This window comes from Canis aureus, chromosome 8, assembly GCF_053574225.1.
Source record: "Canis aureus isolate CA01 chromosome 8, VMU_Caureus_v.1.0, whole genome shotgun sequence".
Classification (NCBI taxonomy): Eukaryota; Metazoa; Chordata; class Mammalia; order Carnivora; family Canidae; genus Canis; species Canis aureus.
In genome coordinates this window covers 49,715,139-49,736,242 of record NC_135618.1, presented here as the reverse complement: position 1 = coordinate 49,736,242, position 21,104 = coordinate 49,715,139, and the positions used below count along the sequence as shown (strand labels likewise).

The 21,104-nt window shown below is 50.2% G+C and overlaps 1 protein-coding gene across 4 annotated transcripts in view; it reads left to right on the top strand.

The window, feature by feature from the left end:
* MYH11 (myosin heavy chain 11) overlaps window positions 1–21,104 on the top strand; it is a 114,907-nt gene that overhangs the window by 42,595 nt on the left and 51,208 nt on the right. For 2 of the 4 annotated variants that reach the window (XM_077906733.1, XM_077906735.1), the window contains exons 4-9: window positions 149–176; window positions 11,708–11,810; window positions 13,403–13,423; window positions 15,842–15,934; window positions 17,164–17,227; window positions 20,815–20,913. In XM_077906733.1, coding sequence (XP_077762859.1) covers window positions 149–176; window positions 11,708–11,810; window positions 13,403–13,423; window positions 15,842–15,934; window positions 17,164–17,227; window positions 20,815–20,913 — 408 coding nt within the window. The remainder of the gene's footprint in view (window positions 1–148; window positions 177–11,707; window positions 11,811–13,402; window positions 13,424–15,841; window positions 15,935–17,163; window positions 17,228–20,814; window positions 20,914–21,104) is intronic. The other 2 variants (XM_077906734.1, XM_077906736.1) reach the window with 1 other exon arrangement.

Here is a 21,104-nt window from a genome sequence, read left to right as displayed (position 1 = left end):
TCTGGGCAATGAGTCCAGTTGGCCCGTCACCCCCTTTGGTGGGGCAGGTGTGCAGAAGCTTTGGATGGGGGTGCTGGTGGGGAGGCATATCCAGACCCTCAGCTTGGAGCTACTTCTAATTCACGACCTTTTTTCTTTCTGTTTGCAGATCGAGAGGACCAGTCCATTCTGTGCACGTAAGTGGAGCCTCTGGTTTTTTTTTTTTTTCCTCCTGTTTTTCTATGGTCGAGATGCAACCTACTAAAGAGAAAAGGTCCCTGAGGGCGAGGCCTTTGCCTACCGTTGCTGATGCCTCGCTTGTATCTGGCGTGGAGTAGATGCACGCTCAACGTTTGCTGAACGGAAGTCCTCGTGCCAAGGTAGGCACATCCCAACTGCCAGTGGGACCTGGCGACGTCTGGCTCTGCACCATCCCTCTTTCCTAGAATTCGCATTTATTGAGCACTTACTGCATGCTCGGCCCTGAACTATTGACAGAGTTGCGCCTCTTTGCAGAACAGCTGTGTGAAGGTGGAAGGCATCTCTGTTAGTGAAGAAACCTTGGTTTGTGTTACTGCCCTAACAGGTCACAGTGAGCAAGCACGTTTGTGCCATATTTGGTTGGCATCATTGTGTCTTCAAAGACCCAAATACGTTAGAGCTCAGTTTAGAATCATTCAGGGAATCTTCTATACTCAGGAACATCCCTCCTGTCATAGGCAGGATAATGCCCACCCCCACCCCACCCCCACCCCCCAGTGACCTCTGCATCCTAATTTCTGGAAGCTGTATGTCAGGTCACGTGGCCTGGGGGCATGAAGATTGCAGATGCTGTTAAGGTTGCTAATCAGTGGACCTTAATATACGGAGATTGTCAAGGTTATCCAGATGGCTCAGAGTCATCACAAGGCTTTTTTTTTTTTTTTTTAAGATTTTATTTATTTATTCATGAGAGACACAGAGAGAGAGGCAGAGACACAGGCAGAGGGAGAAGCAGGCTCCCTGTGGGGAGCCCGATGTGGGACTCAATCCCAGGACCCCAGGATTGTGACCTGGGCCAAAGACAGATGCTGAACCATTGAGCCACCCAGGTGCCCGCAGGCCTCCTACCTTGACCCCACCTTGCCTTATCCCTTCTGCTCTAGTTTGGAAGAAGAAATACTTCCCAGTAGAAGCCTACAGGATTTTTAAGATGTTTTTTGATAACATGGTCTAATATTGAGGGGACACAGATACCTCAAGAGGGCAGTGCTGTGGTTAGGAGGTGGGCCCTTGGAGGCACAGGGCTAGGTCTGCTTTCCTGCCTCACTGCATGCTGGCAGTTTGTCCTTGTGCAGGCTGGGTAAGTCTGCAAACCTCAGTGTTCTCATCTGTAGAATGGGGATATCAATTGTGACCCCACCCCTGGGGTTGTTGGGAGGACCAAAGGGGCAGTATTGAGGGGGATAACTTAGCATGGTCCCTGGCTTGTAGTAGGTGCCGCATCATTGTTGGCTGGTTGTCTGATGTAGTGGTGGTATTTTGCCGGAGTTTTGCTGAGCCTTGCTTGTGGGAGGCACCATGGTGTTCAGGAGAGAAACCCAGGCCTAGGAATCAGAATCCTGGCTGCAATAGAACCTCTACTTGCACAGATCCAAGGATCCCTGAGTTAGACCTCTGTAATTTTTAGGGCAAGATCAACAAAGTATGACCCAAGGGCCAAATCCAGCCCTTGGTCTGTTTATATAAATAAATTTTGATCAGAACACAGTCACACGCATTCATGTCTGTGTTGCTTGTGGCTGCTTTAGGGTCACTATGACTGAGGGGTGAGTATTTGCAATAGACATCACTTGTGTCCCTCAGAGGCTCAAATATTTACTCTCTAGCCCTTTACAGAAAAAGTTTGCCCACTCTCAGCTTTAGGTGAATCAATTAACTTCTCTCTACTTGCTTTTTCTCTTTTTTTCCATTCTACCATAGAAACAAAATAAATTTTTTAAATTTTCACTTAAATTGAAGTGCAAAATGCATGTGGACACATATTTAAAATTTTTTTTTGTAACTGTAAGACTAATGCAGATAAATACCCATAAGTGAATAGTAGGAAGACTTCACCCACAGTCCACTGCCAAGCTTGGCCCCAGTAAATGGTTTGGGGATTTTTAAAAAAGATTTTATTTATTTGTTTGTTTGTTTGTTTGTTTAAGAGAGAGTGAGAGCATGTGAGTAAGGGGAGAAGCAGAGGGAGAGAGAGAGGGAATCTCAAGCAGATTCCCTGCTGAGGACAGAGGTTAACATGGGGCTTGATCTCAGGACCCTGAGATCATGACCTGAGCTAAAATTAAGTGTCAGATGCTCAACAGACTGAGCCACCCAAACCACCCCTCACCCCAGTGAATCTTGATGTAGCTCTTCTTTTTTTTTTTTTCTATAGGCTGTTTTAATCATAAACATGAACTCAGTTATATGCATACTTTTTTCTCTTACTCTTTTCCATTTGACATTCCACCGACATCACGTTTCCACATTATTTACAAACGTCCCTTTTGGATGACCACTGACCCTCCAGGGAGCCAGTGAAACACCTGACCAGACCCCAGTGTGGCGCTCTGAGGTCATTTAAATTTGATCCCCAAACAAAAATATGATGATGACCAACTTTATGGGCAGAACTTCCTCTGTGATCCCTCAGCTTCTTTCTTTGGGGCCGGAAGTAGGATCGCAGAAGTAGGATCACAAAAGCCAAGGTTGTGTCTGGCTTAAGGCTCCTGATTCCAGAGCTTTTTTTTTTTTTTTTTTTTTTTTTTTAAACTTGTGTTTCCCCAACCTCATTCGCCTGGCACCGTGGTTAGGGTTTTGGCCGTATGTGCATGTTATTGTTAAATTAATATTATTCTTTAAGTGGAATCGCTTAAAAAAATAGAATAGTTTTGAAATTATTTTAGATTTACCAAAAAAATTGCCGAGATAGAGTTCCCATACCCCACCTGCCAAGTTTCAGTTTCTCCTGATAGTAACATGTGACGTCACCACAACACATGTGTCATCCGAAGACACCAGCGTTGGGACAGCACAGTTAATTGAACTGTAGACTGTAGGTTCACTAATTTTAACTTAAATTGAAATGTAAAAATGCATGTGAACACAGATATTTAATTTTTTTTTGTATTCTGTTCCATGAGCCCATCCAGAATTGCATCTTGTCATCATGTCTCCCTAGGCTCTCCTTGGCTATGACAGTTTCTCAGATGTTCCTTATTTTCCATGACCCAGATGGTTTTGAGGACTAACCGGGGCTTTAGCAGAACACCCCTCAAATTGGGTTTGTCTGATGTTGTTCTAGGTCACTAGACTGCAGTTATGGGTTTGGGGGAGAATTATGCAGAGGCCGGGTGACTTCTTCATGCTACATATCAGGGGGGGTACATCAGACCCATGTGACACCCACATGACACTAAGGTGACCTGTCCCTGGTGATGTTAACCATCCTCACCTGGTCCACATTGTATCTGCTGGGTTTAGCGATCATGTCTGTGCCAATTGTTGCTGTCCTGGTCAGTTTATTTTGGGGACCTTGTGCAGCTTAAAACCATCTCAGGTACCCCTGAGTGTGGGTCCTGCTAGATTTCTGTCCCCAGATGTGGCTGCACGTTGGCTCCTGAGCGACTGCCGTTTTGACTCCAAGACAGGCCAGAGTTTCACTTTAGGGGCAGCCGGTGAGCTCGACACGTGGCTACAGAAAGCCATGTACCCTGTCTGAGCCTCAGTTTCCTTACCTGTAAAATGGGCAGCTTCACCCACCTCCCAAGGGGGTTGTGAGGCATCCCTGAGTCAATTCACGGAAAGCACTGAGCACAGTGCCGGATAGTGTCATTTCAGGCTCAGTGAACATAATTGTCACTCATCAGTTATTTTTGAAAGTGCTGCGTCGCCCTTAGCCATGCTAATAAGCGAAAGCAAGGGAAACCTATGAGGTGACAGATAGGTAGCCAATCATATTCATGATAAGCCATGAATGTGACTTTCTTTTTTTTTTTAAATACTTTTAAGGCGTTTATTTATTAAAACGTTCTCTGCCAAGATATGTCCATGGTTTTCTTAATGCATTTTTAGACATGGCCAGTAGATCTACAGCTGGCTGCTTACTTGCATTTGTTGTATCCCCAGACCAGGATTTACAAGTGCAAATGCCTCGGAGAGGCTGGCAGGTAACAGAAGGGGGTGGATTAGGTCAGGGGTGACATTAGGGAGTAGCGGGAACTGTGGCAAACTGAAAAGCTCACACGCATTCGAGGGGCAGCTGCAATTGTGCCCGAGACAACTTATACTGTGGGAGAATGCTGACCCACTGTTCCTAGAGCTAACTGGGGGTTTTTGCCTCCCCCAGGAGGATCCAGAACTCTGGATTTTAGAAAACACAGCCAGTCTGCCCTTGCTTTTTCCACTCAGCAGTGGACCTTAGAGTGCGTTCTTTCTGGTCCTACAAAAACCAGCCTCCCTCTCTGTGACTGCCCAGAAATGCTGTGTTTTATAAAACTACCCTCCATGGACTGTAGCTGTGATTGTTTCCAGGCTTAAAAAATATACAGAAGTACAACATAAAAAATATATAGATATATAGATAGATAAAAGATATATATATATAATATATATATATTATATATATTATATACAATCAATCCTTCTTATTTCTTGATTCTGTATTTGCCAATTCACCTACTTGCTAAAATTTATTTGTAACCCCCAACTGAGACTCCGGGTGCTTTTGGGGTTCTTCGAAGACACACGCCGAGCCAGGAAAAGTTTGAGCAGCCCAACAGGGCACACCTTCCCAGCTGAGGGAACTCTCCTTTCCTGTTTCAACTCCCGAGCTATGAGCAGGGGCCCTCTGTGTGCTAGATTCAGCACCACATGGTTTGCATTTTTGTAGCTTTTTGTTCATGATTTCACCGTTAACAGTGCATCCCAAGCGTGGGGCTGAAGCGCCGTCTTCCTAAGCACGAGATGGCTAGCTGTGCCTTTCGGAGCAAATTCGTGTGCTGGATGAGCTTCTTTCAGGCGTGAGTTTTAGAGCTGTTGGCTGTGAGTTCAACGTTGACAAATCAATTATATATATGAAAGTGTCTTTAAACAGAAACACACATTAGGCGAGATTATATAGGGAGCAGTTGGCAGAGGAGCCTTTTGAGCACCTGTGCACCAGGTGGGAGCCACACATCTCTCCAGGCTCCCAGGTAGCAACAGCGTTGCTCATCAGCATCTGACAGAGAGGAGCAGGTGAGAGTGTGCCTTGGAGATGGCTTCCTAGCTGTGTGACCCTGCACAGGTCACCTAACCTCTCTGTGCTGAGTATGGAGAGGCCCTGAGGAAGAGGAAGCAGCCGCCCTGCCCTCACCCCCAACACCCACACCAGCACCAGGTTCTGCTTCCCTTAGCACTGGCCATCAGGCCTTTCTGTGCTGATGGCTGCCGAGCGCTTGAAATGTGGCTAATGTGACAGAGAAACCGGATTGTTACTTTGTCTTCATAGCCACCTGCAGCTAGTGACTCCTGCTTTAGACACATGGTTCTGAAGTATTTGGTACCTCTGTCCACTCCTCTGGTTCTGCTCTCCCTCATTCAGGACCTGTCACCTCTTGCCTGGACAGTTGCAGTAGCCCCCTAGCTGGGCTTCCCACAGCCCTGCTCCCCTCCATGACCATGCCCCCTTCCTTCCTTCCTTCCTTCCTTCCTTCCTTCCTTCCTTCCTTCCTTCCTTCCTTCCTTCCTTCCTTCTTTCCTTCCTTCCGTAGATATTTGTTGTGCGAAGTAGTATGATGGAGCAGGGTGTGGATTCCAGAGCCCAACCTCTGGGGTTTGAATCCAGCCCCATCACTGCCAGTGGCATGCTCTCAGAAACAAGTCCCTTAACTTCTCCAGGCCTGTTTCCCCATCTGTAAAATGGGCCCAATGGGTGCTCCACTGGGGGGTGGTTGTGGGGATTTCACGAATCAGTTCGTGGAAGAGCCTAAGAATGCCACTGCCTCTTGGTGAGCACCCCTACACACACACCCCCACGAATCAACTGCTGTAACTGTGTTGTGTTTACTGTTTAGTCTCCTCCCTGCAACCCATGCTCTAGCCTGCAGGTTTGATATTTCCCCCCACAGGTCCTCAAGCCCCATTCTCCTCTTTAAATGATTTCCTGTACTTGTTGAAATAATAACAAAACTCTTCTTCATCATGGCCAAGAAGATTGGCCCTGATCCGACCCTACCTTTCTTCCCTCATCACTTGCTACCGACACCCCCTCCTGACCCTCCGGCCACACCAGGCTCCTCGCTCTTCCCCCTGCCTGCTACTCCTCACCCTTGCTTCTTCCCACAGGGCTCTGCTCCCCCTCTGGCTACCCATGGACAGCCACCCCCGGACCCCAGCCCCCGATCATGCCACTCTGATATAGCAACAACAAACCCTCGGATGACCTTGAATACTTATTCATTTCCTTGGCTAGTGTCTGTCTCCGTCTCCTGGAACGTGAGCTCAGTGACAGTGGGATAGCGTCCCCATCCTGTCGCATGCTGCCCCTGTACACGGCCAGCACCCAGTGAGTAGGCAACTGGCTGCTGGTGCAGAGGAAACCCCCAGCCCTTCAACTTTTATTTGCAAATGTGTCCAGTCACCCCCTGAACCGTCATCAGCTTAGCTGTCCTTATTAAATTTCATTTTGGCCATTGTTAAAATCCACCCAAGTGGCTTGAGGACCAACGTGTTGATAGCAGGGTCTGAGCTTTTAGAAAAATCAGGGGTCCAGGTAAGCCCAGCCAGGAGTCACACTTTGCTCCAAGTGATTAAGCAGTCATGAATCTGGAAGGTGAGGGAATGTAGCGTTTAGAGCTGAGTCCTGTCTGGTCTAGCATGTCATGTTCATACAGTGTGACCAGATGGGAGGCCTAGGTGAGGCGTGGAGGAGCCCTGGGTGGAGAGGGAGCTGTGTGTTCGAGGAATAACCTGTATGTCACAAGGGGCTGGATTAAGAGACAAGGGGGTGGTGGGGCAGGAGGTCAGAGGGAGGTAAGGTGGGGTCTTCTGGGCTCTGGGGAGGATTTTGAATTTTAATCTAAAATGGACAGGAAAGCATTAGGAGACCACAGCCAAGGGTCGGCAAACTCAGACCATTGGGCCAAATGTGCCCCTTCTCTATTTTTTATAAATAAAGTTTTATTGGCACATAGCCGTGCTTGTTGGTTTTCCCACTACAATAGCAGAGCTGAGTATTTGGGACAGAGAATGCATGACCCCGGAAGCCTAAGTATTTACTATCCAGCTCTTTACCGGAATGGTTTGCAGTCTCCTGGCTTATACAGTGGAAAAATAGGACAGGATTCATGTTTTAATAATAGTATGAATGCTGAAGATAATAAACAGAATAGAAACATTATATAAGCATTAATATGGAAGTATTAATATAAGCATGAGGAAGAAATGGTTATAAGTAATAATAGCTCACATTTTTCTGTATCTGGCATTGTTCTAAACATCTTATACATATTCACTTATTTAATCCTTATAACAATCATGTGAGTGCTTTAATTATACCTGTTTTAGGGGTCCCTGGGTGGCTCAGTTGGTTAAGTATCTGCCTTTGGCTCAGGTCACGATCCCGAGGTCCTGGGATGGAGCCCCGCGTTGGGCTCCCTGCTCAGTGGGGAGCCTGCTTCTCCCTCTCCCTCTGCTGCTCCCCTTGCATGTGCTCTCTATCAAGTAAATAAAATCATTAAAAAAAATTATACCTATTTTATAGGTAAGGGAACCAAGGCATGGGAATAGTTAAATGACTTGCCCAAGGTCACACGGGTAACTGGCAGAGCAGGGATTTGAACTCAGACTCAGATTTGAACTCTCGCCTTGGAGCCTATCGGGCTATTCTGCTGATTCATGCCATAGTGGGAGGAGGCATTGCTTCTGCCTAAAGGTGGTATTCAGAACAGAGGTAATGCTTGTCTGGGCTTTGCAGGATGTGTAGGAGTTGGACAGCACACTTGCTAGAGGACCTCGCCGGCTACAGGGGCTGGAATCCCGTGAGGACCAGCTCTGAAACCCAGAGCTAGTTTGGCTCTGCTGCCAAGGGCAGACCACAGGCTGAAATGAATGTGTAACCTTCAAGCCCCCCGGGGACCCAGGACCAGCACCGTGATGTGTAAAATCACGCAAAATGAAAATGCAGAGCCCTTTATTCAAAGAGTATTAAGAATTTCAGGATAGTGGGGTGCCTGGGTGACTCAGTGGGTTAAGCGTCTTCCTTTGGCTCAGGTCATGATCCCAGGGTCCGGGGATTGAGTCCCACGTGGGGCTCCCTGCTCGGTGGGGAGTTGCTTCTCTCTCTCTCCCTCTGCTCCTCCCCCTGCTTGTGCTCTTTGTCAAATAAATAGATAATATTAAAAAAATAATAATTTCAAGATGGCAACATCAGAGCACAAAGTCAAGCACAGGGCCCTCCCGTGAAGCCAGCCTAGCTGGGGTTAAAGTGCCCATTGCCGCTGGGGCAGGACTTGGCAGGGGGAGGATTACGAGGCCAGGAGGCCTTATATGGTCACGAGCAAGGAACTGGGCACCAAGTTCCCTACAAAACAGGACAGAGGTCTTGGGCGCTCCGATCAGGAAGGCATCTTCACCCCAGGAGTTCAGGGATCAGAAAAGCAAAGACATTAATGTTTCTAAAGCAGTCCTGAGCACATCAATCTTCAGACACCCGTGGGCCTGGAGCTCTGGAGTTTTCTTTGGCACAACCTCCCAGGACAATTTATTTTTATCAATAAAACTTGGAAACTGTTGAGCCAAGCAGCCCACATGGGGAGAAGCAGATTCCCAGAGTATATGTCCCACTTCCCCTCCCTCCTTAGGTCAAGGGCCAGGGCCGTGGTCATGGTCATGACAATATCTTTGTTGTAGAAGGGATGAGGTGGAAGAGGCTGAAAATGAGATTGGAAAATGAGATTATTGTGGGAAAGGGGAGGATCTGGGGATCTGGACACAGTGTGTACTGTCTTGGATCTGAATAGCCACAGGACCACCTATAAAGGTGGCTTCCCATGCTCATATTTTCTCTCCTTCCTCTTGCTCTGGTCAGAACCTACCCCTTCAGTCGGGGTGACGTCTGTCAAGCATTCCAATGTCAGCCTGATTGAAGTAATTCATACTAAGGTGTGAATGACTGAATGGCTTGGTTCATTGGTTCCTCTGGCCTTAGAAAGCAAGTTCCTGGAGGAGTGGGCCTGAGTTGTAGAATGACTGGGTGAGACACAGTAGAAAGAGTCCTGATTGCATTGGAATCAGAGACCTGACTTTCAGTTCTGACTGTCCCTTGCCTTGCTGTGTGACCTAGGGCAAGGTGCTTACCTACTCTGGGCCAGAGTTCCTCTTCTATAATAACCCAGAAGTGGTACGTCCTACCTTTAGGATCGGGGAAGGGGGAAGGTAAAGGAGATAATGCATGTGAAACAATTAGCATGAGGTCTCTACTCCCCTTGAAAAGTCAGTTCTCTCCTTAAAATTACAAAAAAAGGGCAGCCTGGGTGGCTCAACAGTTTAGCGCCGCCTTCAGCCCAGGGCCTGATCCTGGAGACCTGGGATCGAGTCCCGCATCGGGCTCCCTGCATGGAGCCTGCTTCTCCCTCTGCCTGTGTCTCTGCCTCTCTCTCTCTCCCTGTGTCTCTTATGAACAAATAAATAAAATCCTTTTTAAAAATTACAAAAAAAATTCTTTTTTTGATTTGGATTCTGCTTCTTCCTCAAGAAATAGGGGTAATGACTCTACGGTCCCCCACTCACAAAGTGCCTCTGAGACCACATGAAAGGATCTGGCCACTGGGATAAAACCATTAGAAAGAGGGAGAGGGCCGGACTAAGGCCAGCATTCCTGGAGATCAGACACTTGATGTCCGGACATTGGGGCCCACAGCACTAGGTTCAGAAATTCAGGGCGCGTGTTTCTTTCTTTCTTTCTTTTTTAGCCATGAGCAAAGTTGTTAACGGGTGCTTGGCAGGGCAAATTAATTTCTTTCTTTCCTAATTAGGAAAAAGAACAAGGACCGCACTAGTGCTGTGGCACTGGTTCAGCGTGGAGAGCCCTGAGCTGACCTCGCCATAGACACATTCTTTTCCAGACTTAAAAAAAAAAAAAGTATCTCTTGTGTTTCAGTATATTCAGTGAGCTCAGAAAATGTGAGCGTCTAGGCAAATAAAGGCAAACAAAAGAGGAAAACTGGGAGAGGAGGATGAGAAGGGAGGATGAGAAGGGTTTTGGCGGAGGCCCTGTCCTTCCAACTTATCTGGAAGAGTGGAAGTCAGAGTCCGTATCTGGGGATGCCTGGGTGGCTCAGCGGTTGAGCGCCTACCTTTGGCTCAGGGTGTGATCCCGGAGTCCCAGGATCAAGTCCCACTTCAGGATTCCTGCAGGGAGCCTGCTTCTCCCTCTGCCTATGTCTCTGCCTCTGTCTGTGTGTCTCTCCTTAATAAATACGTAAAATCTTAAAAAAAACAAAACAAAACAGAGTTGGTATTTGGAGCCCTCGGGTGACACAATCCCACCATGATGATCTTTGTGGCCAAGAGAGGCAGGTGGTTCAAGGAGGCCATTTGATTTTTAAAAAAAAACAAACAAAAAAAACCCTGCCATATTCTGGGAGTGCTCTTTTGAAAAGACAGCTAATGTCAGCTAAACATATCAGTCATTTACACTTTAGCCTAAATTGCCTCAGCCAGGTTTATCCTTTGATTCTTGACTCAGATCGTTAGCTAACCACCTTACAAACAGAGTGGGCTTCTGCAGAGGATGAAGGGACTTATATCTGCCCAATGGCTGGTAGGATAATCTGTAAGGGAAGCTTCTAAAACTTTTGCCTTTGGGTCTGGCACTCTGAGAGGTATCTATTTCCTTCCTGGAAGGCTGCCCTTTGCCTGATCTTTTTATTTTTTAATTTTATTTATTTATTCATGAGAGACACAGAGAGAGAGGCAGAGACACAGGCAGAGGGAGAAGCAGGCTCCTTGTGGGGAGCCCGATGTGGGACTGGATCCCGGGACCCCGGAATCACGTCCTGAGCCAAAGGCAGATGCTCAACTGCTGAGCCACCCAGGTGCCCTGATCTTTCTATCTGTAAACAAAGCTAGTGATGTCTTAAAAGTAGATGATTTGCAGAGAAACGATTCCGTGTGGCACTATAGTGATGGACTCGCATCATCACACGTGTGTCCAAACCCATAGAACGTCTGGTGCCAAAAGTGACACCTAGTGTCAATGCTGGACTTTGGGTGATGATAGGTCTGTTCATTGATTAGAACAATGTACCCGTCTCCTCAGGGGTGTTGGTAGTAGGGGAGGCCATACAGGAAGGGACGGGGGATATGAGAACTGAGTGTACATTCTGCCCAGTGTAAACCTAGAAAATGCTCTAAAGATAATTAAGTATTTTAAACAAAAAATCGATGATTGCAAATAAACCTAAGTTTGGACCTTGGTAGGGCAAACTCTGTTTTCCTCTTTGACTCTGTTCCTCCGAGTCCTCTCCTGCATCCTCTCGGGAGGAGTACACTGAGGTGGTGGCTAGTGTTTTTGGTGCGACGCAGCTGTGTGCCAGCGGCCTGACCATGGGCGAGTCACCTCCCCTCCTGTGGGAGCCTCACCTGCCCGACCTGGCGAACGGCCCCAAGCTGTAGAACGAGGGTAGGGTTATTTCCAGGGGCTCACTGTTCCCGTGTCTTTCAGAGGGGAGTCTGGAGCCGGGAAAACAGAAAACACCAAGAAAGTCATCCAGTACCTGGCCGTGGTGGCCTCCTCCCACAAGGGCAAAAAGGACACGAGCATCACGGTGAGTGCGGCCCCTGCTCAGTGGCAGAGCCACGGTGCCCGGGTCTCTGGGTTCCATTGAGAAGGCCCGTATTTAACAGGCCCCTTGCCCCGCAACTCACAAGAGGGGTCTAACTGGGTGGGCCCTAGGGGTCTGGCCCATCCCTCGTCTTGGCCAGGATCATCATCCTGAGGGGTCCCGCCTCATGACATGGGATGAGGCCTCTCCTACCACAGTGAGGAGTCTTGCTTCACATCAGGGCTTCCCGCTAGTGGTGTCATTGTCATTTGGGACCAGATAGTTTTGTGGGGGTTGGGGAGCTGCCTCATGCACTGTAGGACTTTGAGCAGCATCCTGGCCTCTCCGCACAAGATGCTTGTAGCAAGCCCTCCACCAAGCTGTGACAACCAGAAACATCTACGAGCATCACCAGGGGTCCTCTGGGGGTACCCAATTGCCCCCGGCTGGGAACCACCACTGTAAATGTAAACTCTGTAGGGCCGAGACACACCTGTCGCTCCTCCGCGTGCTCCTTTGACTGAGACCCCAGGGGCTGGGAATATCAGTGTCACTCGGCTCTGGGCTTTGGTCCAGTGCACTTGACTGAGTATCCACTGTGTGCCGGGCATCGTAGGATGGGGTCCAGCCCTGCATCCGAGCAATGCTGTCATTCTGTTCACCCGGGCTTCTAGGTGGGTGGGGAAGAGAGATCGCTGACAAATGACCATTCAGATAAACCCACAGTGACGCAGTTGGGGGGCTCGGAAGGAAAAGAAGAGCAAGTTTCTAGCATCATCCCACCTTGGGTCCATCCCCCTCTCTGTCCTCCTCTGTCTTGGCCTGGCCTCATCTGTCCCCGAGGAGGGGACATGCAGTGGGGCTGCTTGAAGGACTTGCTGGCGCCTCTGTCTGAAGGTTTGGGGCTGGGGCGACAGCAGATTGGTGGCCTGGAGACGGCTTCGGGTGTCACGGCTCCTGCCATCGCAGGAGCTGTCACAGAGACGGCCCGTCTGGAGGCTCTCGGAGGTCTGGGGCAGGCGCCGCTCGTGGCTGGGGGAGCCCTCCTCCCTGCCACAGATGCAGGAAATCCAGCATTTCCAAGCCGTCTCTGGCACAACGTGTTGGAACACACCATCCTGCGGTTAAGTTTGCGTGGCAGTGAACGTGGCTTTTCGCTGCGTCGTCTTTCCCTGTAACCGTAAACCTAAGAGATGAGAACACTTAATAATGACCGATCTCTCCCCTGTGCCTGCGATGTGCCGGACACTTTTCTCCTCCACGTCTGCAAACCTGTCTCAGACAGCATCTTGTTGGTCACATTTTAATCTGTTATTGGTCCCCCCCCCCCCCCCCGCCTCCCCCACCGTCACAAAACCTTTCGAGATGTCTGCATCTCTGGGAAATTCTTAAAAGGAATGAGCCGGAATGGAAAGGAAACTGAATCAAAGAAAAGTTGCTGCCTCTCCGGTTACTCTGGGGGATCCAGGCTGTCTGGGGTCAGGGTGGGTGGTGGGTGGGGCTGGGGGTATTGAAATCTTCATTTTCCTGCCCCTGATGTGCACGTGATTGGAATGACACTGATATTTGTTTTATACCATATTGTTCAACTACAGCAAGGCCCAGCTCTTGCCTACGTGAGTAACTGGGAGTGTTTTCCTGGTGTGTACGGGAGGCACGGAGTGTATTTAGATCTGCATGCTCCTGTTGCACCCACTGAGTCCCATAGCTGATGGTAGAAGGGGCGGGGCCCCCGAGTGTCACAGTCCAAACCGACAAGCTCACCAAAGGACCGTCCGGTGGGGGTCCGACGCCAGCGTGTGGTTTTGGGCACATTCGCCCGCCGCAGGGCCCCCACCAGAATGCCCCGGGGGGGCCTCCAGCCTGGAACGGATGTCCCTGGTTCAGAATGAACCCCCCACCCTTTCCCACCAATGCATCCTCCGCCGGGACCCCCCCGAACTGGACCGCCCTAGAAACGTCTGTCCCATCTGGTTGAGCGTTTTAGGACTGTCTGGCCCTGAAGCTTCCCTGGCTTGATTGACAGTCGGTTAATGGCACTGCTGTGGCATGCCTCCCTCCCCCTCCTCCCTGCCGTCATCCCTGAATTTCTCCCCCGAGCCCTGGCCCCCGCACACCGGTGTGTCCTCGTGCATGTGTGTGCAGTGCGTGTCTGTCTTTGCATGCCGGTTGCTTGACCCAAGGCTCCGGACACGGGAGACTTGGAGTTTGCGATGCACTAGCTTTGGTGGCACGGTAAGGCCCCAGCTATGCGGCACACGACAGGGTCCCCTGCCTGGACCTCTGCAGACATGAACTCCTCTCTAACGCAGAGCTTGGGGTGGGGGGGCTGGCATATGGGTCCCATTCTGCAAGAGATCCTCAGAGGTCCTAGCATCCAGGGCTGGGGTCACACTCACTCCGTCCTAGTTAGACGCTGGGAGGCAATGTCCTGGATGGATCAGAAGGAGAGTCGGGATTCTTATTTGGGATCTGCTCCTGTGTGACCCTGGCCAAGTCACTTAACTTCTCTGGGCCACGGTTCTCATCGTCCATACAATGAGCAGTTGGAACCAGATGTCCATGTTTAAAGCTCTCCCGAGAAGAATCTTTTTTTTTTTTTTTTTGTCCCTGTCAGCCAGAATTCCCATTCTAGACAGGGAACCTTTTTTGGGGGCACACGGGGACCCCAAGTTTGTGTTGACAGTAGTAATCCCCTTAGCCCTTTGCCCTCCTTGCAGATTCCCACGGATCCCAGTTATGGGAATTTTACTTGTGCCCAAGATTTTCATGGAGGTGACACCTTCATTTCATCTTTGAGGGCGTATGAAGGAATAAATGCAGAAATAAGTAGCAGCTTCCTGTTTTGTCCCTTCCGGGACAGCTACCCGTGATGCCCTCCTAGTGGACAGAGGCCCAGGCAGCAAGCTGAGCGCTCCCCCTCCCCTCTAGAACCTTCCCAGCTTTTTTTTTTTTTTTTTAAGCCCAGTCCCACTGGCCTGAGGACAGGGGCAGGGAGCTCGGCAGAGGGGACAAGGGGACAAGAGGAAACCCTCGGGTCCCAGGGGGGCCTGGAGGAAGGGCTTGGATGGGGAGGCCACTGGGCCGGTCTGCAACTGCCATGTTTCCGGGCTAGGCAAAAGCAGCTCATCGCTTTCCTGGCATGACTTACCTCGTTGGCCCTTTTCTGCCACGATTAATCACGTGACCGCGTCTGTGCACAGGAGCCCCCTCGGAGGGGGCCGGTGGGCTGTGGACAGCCTCCGCTGCATTTAACCTGATGAATGGAGCTCAGGCGACCTGCTTTGAGGCTTTGTTCTGCAGTTCGGTTAAGACGATTCCCGGTGGGTTTTGTGCATTCCTTATTGGTCTTCCATAAAAGACTTCAGAAAACTAGGCCCGAGAAGAGGAAACTTGCAACTTACAAAAAAAAAAAAAAATCACACTAAACCCCTCAGGAGAAGGAATGTAGAGGTCAGCTTAAAGACAGCTGCCGATTAAACGTGCGCAGCAGCAGGACTGCCACGGACAGCAGGGCAGGTTGTGCACTGCACAGCTCCGAGGAGCGCAGTTCATTACCGTGTAGATGACGTCCTCAACTTTGTGCCTGGGACTTTCACGGAGGTGACATCTTCCTTTCGTCTTGGCAGAGGAGCAGGGCGCGTGAGGGAATGAATGTAGAAATAAGTAGCAGCTTCCCGTCTTGTCCCTTTAGGGACAGCTCCCCGTGTTGCCCTCCTGGTCGACGGAGGCCCGGGGAAAGAACGTGCAGTGGTTCTGAGTGAAGTAACGCTGCACAGATGAGCAAGCCCTGGTCAGAAAGCGCCCTTCCTAGGGAACAGAGGTCCCAGCTGTGAGACAGCCCGGCCACTTGCTTGTCTTCTGAAATCCTTGAGCAGACCTGGCCACTAGTTTTGGAGTGTCGACCGGGGCAGGAGACAGGATAGGAGAGAAGCTGCAGGGAAGGGGCCGAGTTCGGGGACGGCCTCTGTCCACCGCAGGACCCTGAGCGCCTGGGCTACTTTCTCCACTAACTAGACGTGAATAAATTCCAGGGTGAGCTGGAAAAGCAGCTTCTACAAGCAAACCCGATTCTGGAGGCTTTTGGCAATGCCAAGACGGTCAAGAACGACAACTCCTCACGATTTGTAAGTAGCAAAACCCCTGCGGTGTCCTCTCCCGCCAGAGAAGGGGGGAGAGTCCGAGGCAGGATGCGGGGGTGCATGTCCCAGCAGCGTATGGCTCTGCGTCTTCAGTCCTGTTGTGACCTTACCACGCTGCAAGGGCTCCTGCCACGCATCCCTTCATTCATTCACTCATTCACTTCACAGGTATTCACTGAGCATCTGCTGGATACTAGGCACCTCTGAGGCATTTGACATTTATTCTTTTAAAAAAAATGATTTTATTTATTTTTTCATGAGACACAGAGAGAGGCAGAGACACAGGCAGAGGGAGAAGCAGGCTCCGTGCAGGGAGCCCTGTGCGGGACCCGATCCCGGGACTCTGGGATCACACCTTGAGCTGAAGGCAGACACTCAACCGCTGACCCACCCAGGCGTCCCTTGATGTTTATTCAGTAAATATTTACTGAACACCTAGTAGGTGCTAGACACTTAATACTCATTCATTTAATCAGCAAAACACGAATTGAGCCCTCACTAGGTACGAGGCACATACATCCTTCAGCAAGTGTTTAGTAGGCACCTGCTGTGTATAGTCATTTGTACATGGTTACATGCACCATCTTCTTGCTTTTTTGTTTGCTCTGTTGGTTTTTGTTAATCATTTGCTGTAGACCAGATGCTGAGCCAGGCTCACAGGGTTGTAGCAGACAATTCAGAAGTGGTTCCAGCCTTCATGAGGCTTGTGGTCTAGTTGGGGAGCTGAAAGTCAATGGGGCAAGAGGTGCCACCTTCCACCCATGCCCCATGCTTCTGCAGACTCCAAGGGGCTCCCTCTCCCCCTTGAGCCCCAGAGGGGGCAGGAGAACCCCAAAAGTGGGTGGTTAATGACATGAAGACATGGCTCACCCAAAGAGGAGGCTTGATTCCTAGCTGGATTAACTGGAGCCTGGTGGATCGTGGTGGGGCCAGCATGCATCTGGGCAGGGGGCAGGGAGGGAGTCCTCTAGCCACAAAACTTACCTCCTCCTTACTGTGACTCTACCTCTTAAGAGCACTGTCCCATTGGGTAGGTCACATTGCCTCTCTCAGCCTCACTTTGCCCATCTTTAAAATGGGGATAACCCCCAAAATAAAATAATAAAATGGGGATAACCATGACCAGCTGAGGGGCATTGCAAGAGCCAAATGAAATTGATTTTGGGGAGCTGAGGCTGGGGAGCCCCCCAGGAACTATGTTTTCCTGTTGGCAGGGCAAATTCATCCGCATCAACTTCGACGTCACCGGCTACATCGTGGGAGCCAACATTGAGACGTGTATCCTTTGCTGAGCCCAGGTCACACAGCACCTGCCCTGCAACCCACCTCCTGCCCCGAGCCCGAGAGGCCCTGGGAAGGTGCAAGAGCTGCCCCCCTCTCTCCCCCAGGCTCTTGGGTTCCTTCCAGAACAAATCTGCCCTGGAGTTGTTATCCCTCGACAGCAGGCATTCCACATGGTGTTCACGCAAATGTGAACCCCACGCAGCCTGCGTGTGGTTCTGGGTTGACCTCTCCTTAGCTGGGTGACCTTGTGCCAGTTACTCAACATCTCTGTGCCTCATCTGTTATCACTCATGGGGGTGATAACAGTACCTGCCTCACAGAGCTGCTGTGAGAATAAAGTGAATTAATTCACATAAAAAGCAATTGGGACTGCGCCAGGGACAGGATAAGGCTGGCTGAGTATCGGCTCTTATGTGATCTCTTTCTTTCCTTCTCTTTCTTTCTTTTTTCTTTCTTCTTTCTTTCTTTCTTTCTTTCTTTCATCCCATTTTATTTATTCATAAGAGACACACAGAGAGAGAGAGAGAGAGAGGCAGAGACACAACACAGGCAGAGGGAGAAGCAGGCTCCATGCAGGGAGCCCGATGTGGGACTCGATCCTGGGACCCCGGGATCACAACCTGAGCTGAAGGCAGATGCTCAACTGCTGAGCCACCCAGCTGCCCCTTCACTTTATCCTTTCAGGGCCATGGCCCCCTTGTCCTACTTAGGGAGCTGGTCTGTAACCAGTTTCCAGCCCAGAGATAAGAAATTAGTGGAGTCAGGACTTGCCCAGAGGAACAGCGGTGCTGCAGAGGACCTATAGCACTGCCTTTTTGAGACTCTGGATGGCAAAGTGGAGCCACTTAGAAATTTCTGGACTCGGGGACCAGTCTGTGGTTCAGGGATCAACCAACTTAGAAGCACAACAGATGCCTCTCAGGCTCGAGAACGTTGTGTTTTTATAGTCGCTTGTGGAGCACATGCTCGGTACTCATGGGATCCCAGGGAATGTTCTAGTGCATCTTGGTGCCTTGGGTGAGGGAGGACTTGGGGGTGCCTCGGGTCTCAGTTCGTTCTCAGCTCTGCCGTGTTAGCTGTGGGGTCTGGGGCAAGTCACCTGGCCTCTCTGAGCCTCACTTTTGCCACCTGTGAAATGGGGGTGATAACAGCCCCTACTTGTGGAGCTGCCGTTAAATTGTGGTTCAGTGAAATGATGAGCATGGCCCTCGGCCCAGGGTGTGGCCCACAGTGAGCATCTGTGGCTGTTACGCCACCATTAATTTCTCTCATTTTTTAGAAGATTTTATTTATTCATGAGACACACACAGTGAGAGGCAGAGACACAGGCAGAGGGAGAAGCAGGCTCCCTGCAAGGAGCCTGATGCGGGACTCGATCCTGGGACTCCAGGATGATGCCCTGGGCTGAAGACACTAAACCTCTGAGCCACCCAGGGATCCCCCCGCCTTTTTTTTCTTTTTAAGAGAGAGAGAGAGCACATGCGGGTAGGCAGGGAGAGGCAGAGGCAGGAGAGGGAGGGGGAGACTCTCCAGCAGACTCCCTGCCGAGGACAGAGCCCCACACGGGGCTCTATCTCCCGGCTCTGAGAGCACCACCTGAGCTGAAATCAAGGGTCAGCTACTCTACAGAGTGAACCTCCCAGGCACCCCCAACTTTTGTCATTTTCTATTTTAATCCACCCAAACTCTGTTCCCTGGAAAATCAGTATTCATACGGTGCAAAATGTCAGTATTCATCTAGAGAAGCGCCCACAGCAAATGCTAGTGCCTTAAATTCACACGTGAGAACCAGGCTCTGGGTGACTGTGTTAAAATTGGCTGAAGCCACAGGGGGATGAGCATTTCTTCCCTGAACCCCCCGATCCCTGAATCAGATTGTGTCTTCTCCCCCACTCTGTCATGTCAGTCCATGCAGGGCAGTGTTTCCTTTCAAAGCCTCTTACAATACAGGCCCACAGATTCTAAAATCCAGAAACTTCTGAAAACCAAAACTCAGCTGGTGGTAAAAGCGACTGAGCCCACAAGAGGCAATTTGTAGTGTCTCTATCTCTATTCCCCTTAGGAGAGCAGTGACACCTTTTGCTGTATCGGTGGGTCCCTCGGAACCATCGAGAGTGTCATACGGGGGCACCTGGGTAGCTCAGTGGTTGAGCATCTGCCTTTGGCTCAGGTCGTGATCCTGGGGTCCTGGGATCAAGTCCCGTATCAGACTCCCCACAAGGAGACTGTTCCTTCCTCTGCCTGTGTCTCTGCCTCTCAATCTGTGTCTCTTGAGTGAATAAATAAATAAATACATCTTTTTAAAAAAGTGTCCTATGATACTCATATATCCACAGTGGTCTGTCCAAAGTCTAGCAAATTCTGAAACTCTTCTGGCCCAAGGGTTGTGACATTTTTATGATCGTTAACCTTACGCAGGGGTCACTGTGCATTGGGTGCCAGCCTGGGACCTAGGGACATAGTATCTCATTTACTTCTGGCCCTACTCTGAGAGGTGGGGATGCGGTGTCTGCAGAGGACCCAGCCGTGCCCTGAGCTGCCACTGGGATGCTGATGCCAGGACATGGGTGCTGGTGGGCCAGTGGAATCCTGGTTCTTTAGGTGTAAGGAAACAGCTTCTTGTGTGTTCTGGGGGAAGCAGGCCCCCAGCCACCAACCAGCCCAGCCTCTCTGAGACCAGGGGCCCTCTATGGGCTGAGAGCCCCACGATCTTGGAGCTGCATGGCCAGCCCTCCTCCAGCCCAGGGAAGAGTCTGCTTTATAGCTTGTTCTCCGGCCCCCACTCACACTTCTCAGCTGTTCATTTCCTATCAAACATTTGTGGCAAGTCCCGGACAGAGAGCCCTCCCTCTGGCCTCAGCTTCTGCCCTTTAGATCAGTGGCCGGCAAAGTATGTAGCCTGGCCAGCAGTACCTGTGTCACCCGGGAGCTTGTTAGAAATGCAGGCCTCCGGCCCTGCCCCAGACCTGCAGACTCAGAGCTCCAGCAATGGGTTGGCCCCTGGATTTTAACAAGGCTTCTAAGGATGCGCAGTTGGAAGTGGGTTGGGGCAGCTGAGGCAACTGTTAGCTGGTTTTAGGTCTCCAGGAAGGCAAGACTGCCACCTTTGCAGAGCACAGGTGGGCCTGCCCCAATGTCCTACAACATTGCACTTGGGGGTGAAGAAATCCATCTGGTGCAACAGCCCAGCCACCCGTGTGCCATCCCCTGCAATCCGCGACCCCCTGGTCTCCATGCCGCACCACAGCAGAATGGGCTCTCCCCTTAGGTGAATTAGGGCTGTGTTCCCATTCTCCTTCCCGAGGCAAGTCAAACCCCAGGGTATTTTTGGCCACCACAGACATTGCTTTGCCACTTCCTAGCTGTGTGCTCTTGGACAATGACTTCTTTCCCTGAGCCTCTGTTTCTCTATGTTGAAAATACAAATAATATTTGCATTTACTTCCTAGGATAGTTTGTGAGGCTCAAATGAGATGTCCCGCCCTGCAATTGGTGAGGCAGGGATTGGGGAGGAAGGGTAGGTTCTGGCAAGGGGAACACCTGTGGTATCCCCAGAATTCTTAACTCCCCCTGCAAACCAGATCTGCTGGAGAAGTCCCGAGCGATTCGCCAAGCCAGAGACGAGAGGACGTTCCACATCTTTTACTACCTGATTGCTGGAGCCAAGGACAAGATGAAAAGTAAGTGACTTACGAGGACACATCACTGGAGGGGTGTGGGGTTCAGCTCTCCCACTTATCGTGATCCAAGGTTAATAGATTGGCTGTTAAACCAGAGCTTCACGTGCTGCCAGGGGAATAATTATTATTATTATTTTTTTTAATTTATGATAGTCACAGAGAGAGAGAGAGAGAGAGAGGCAGAGACACAG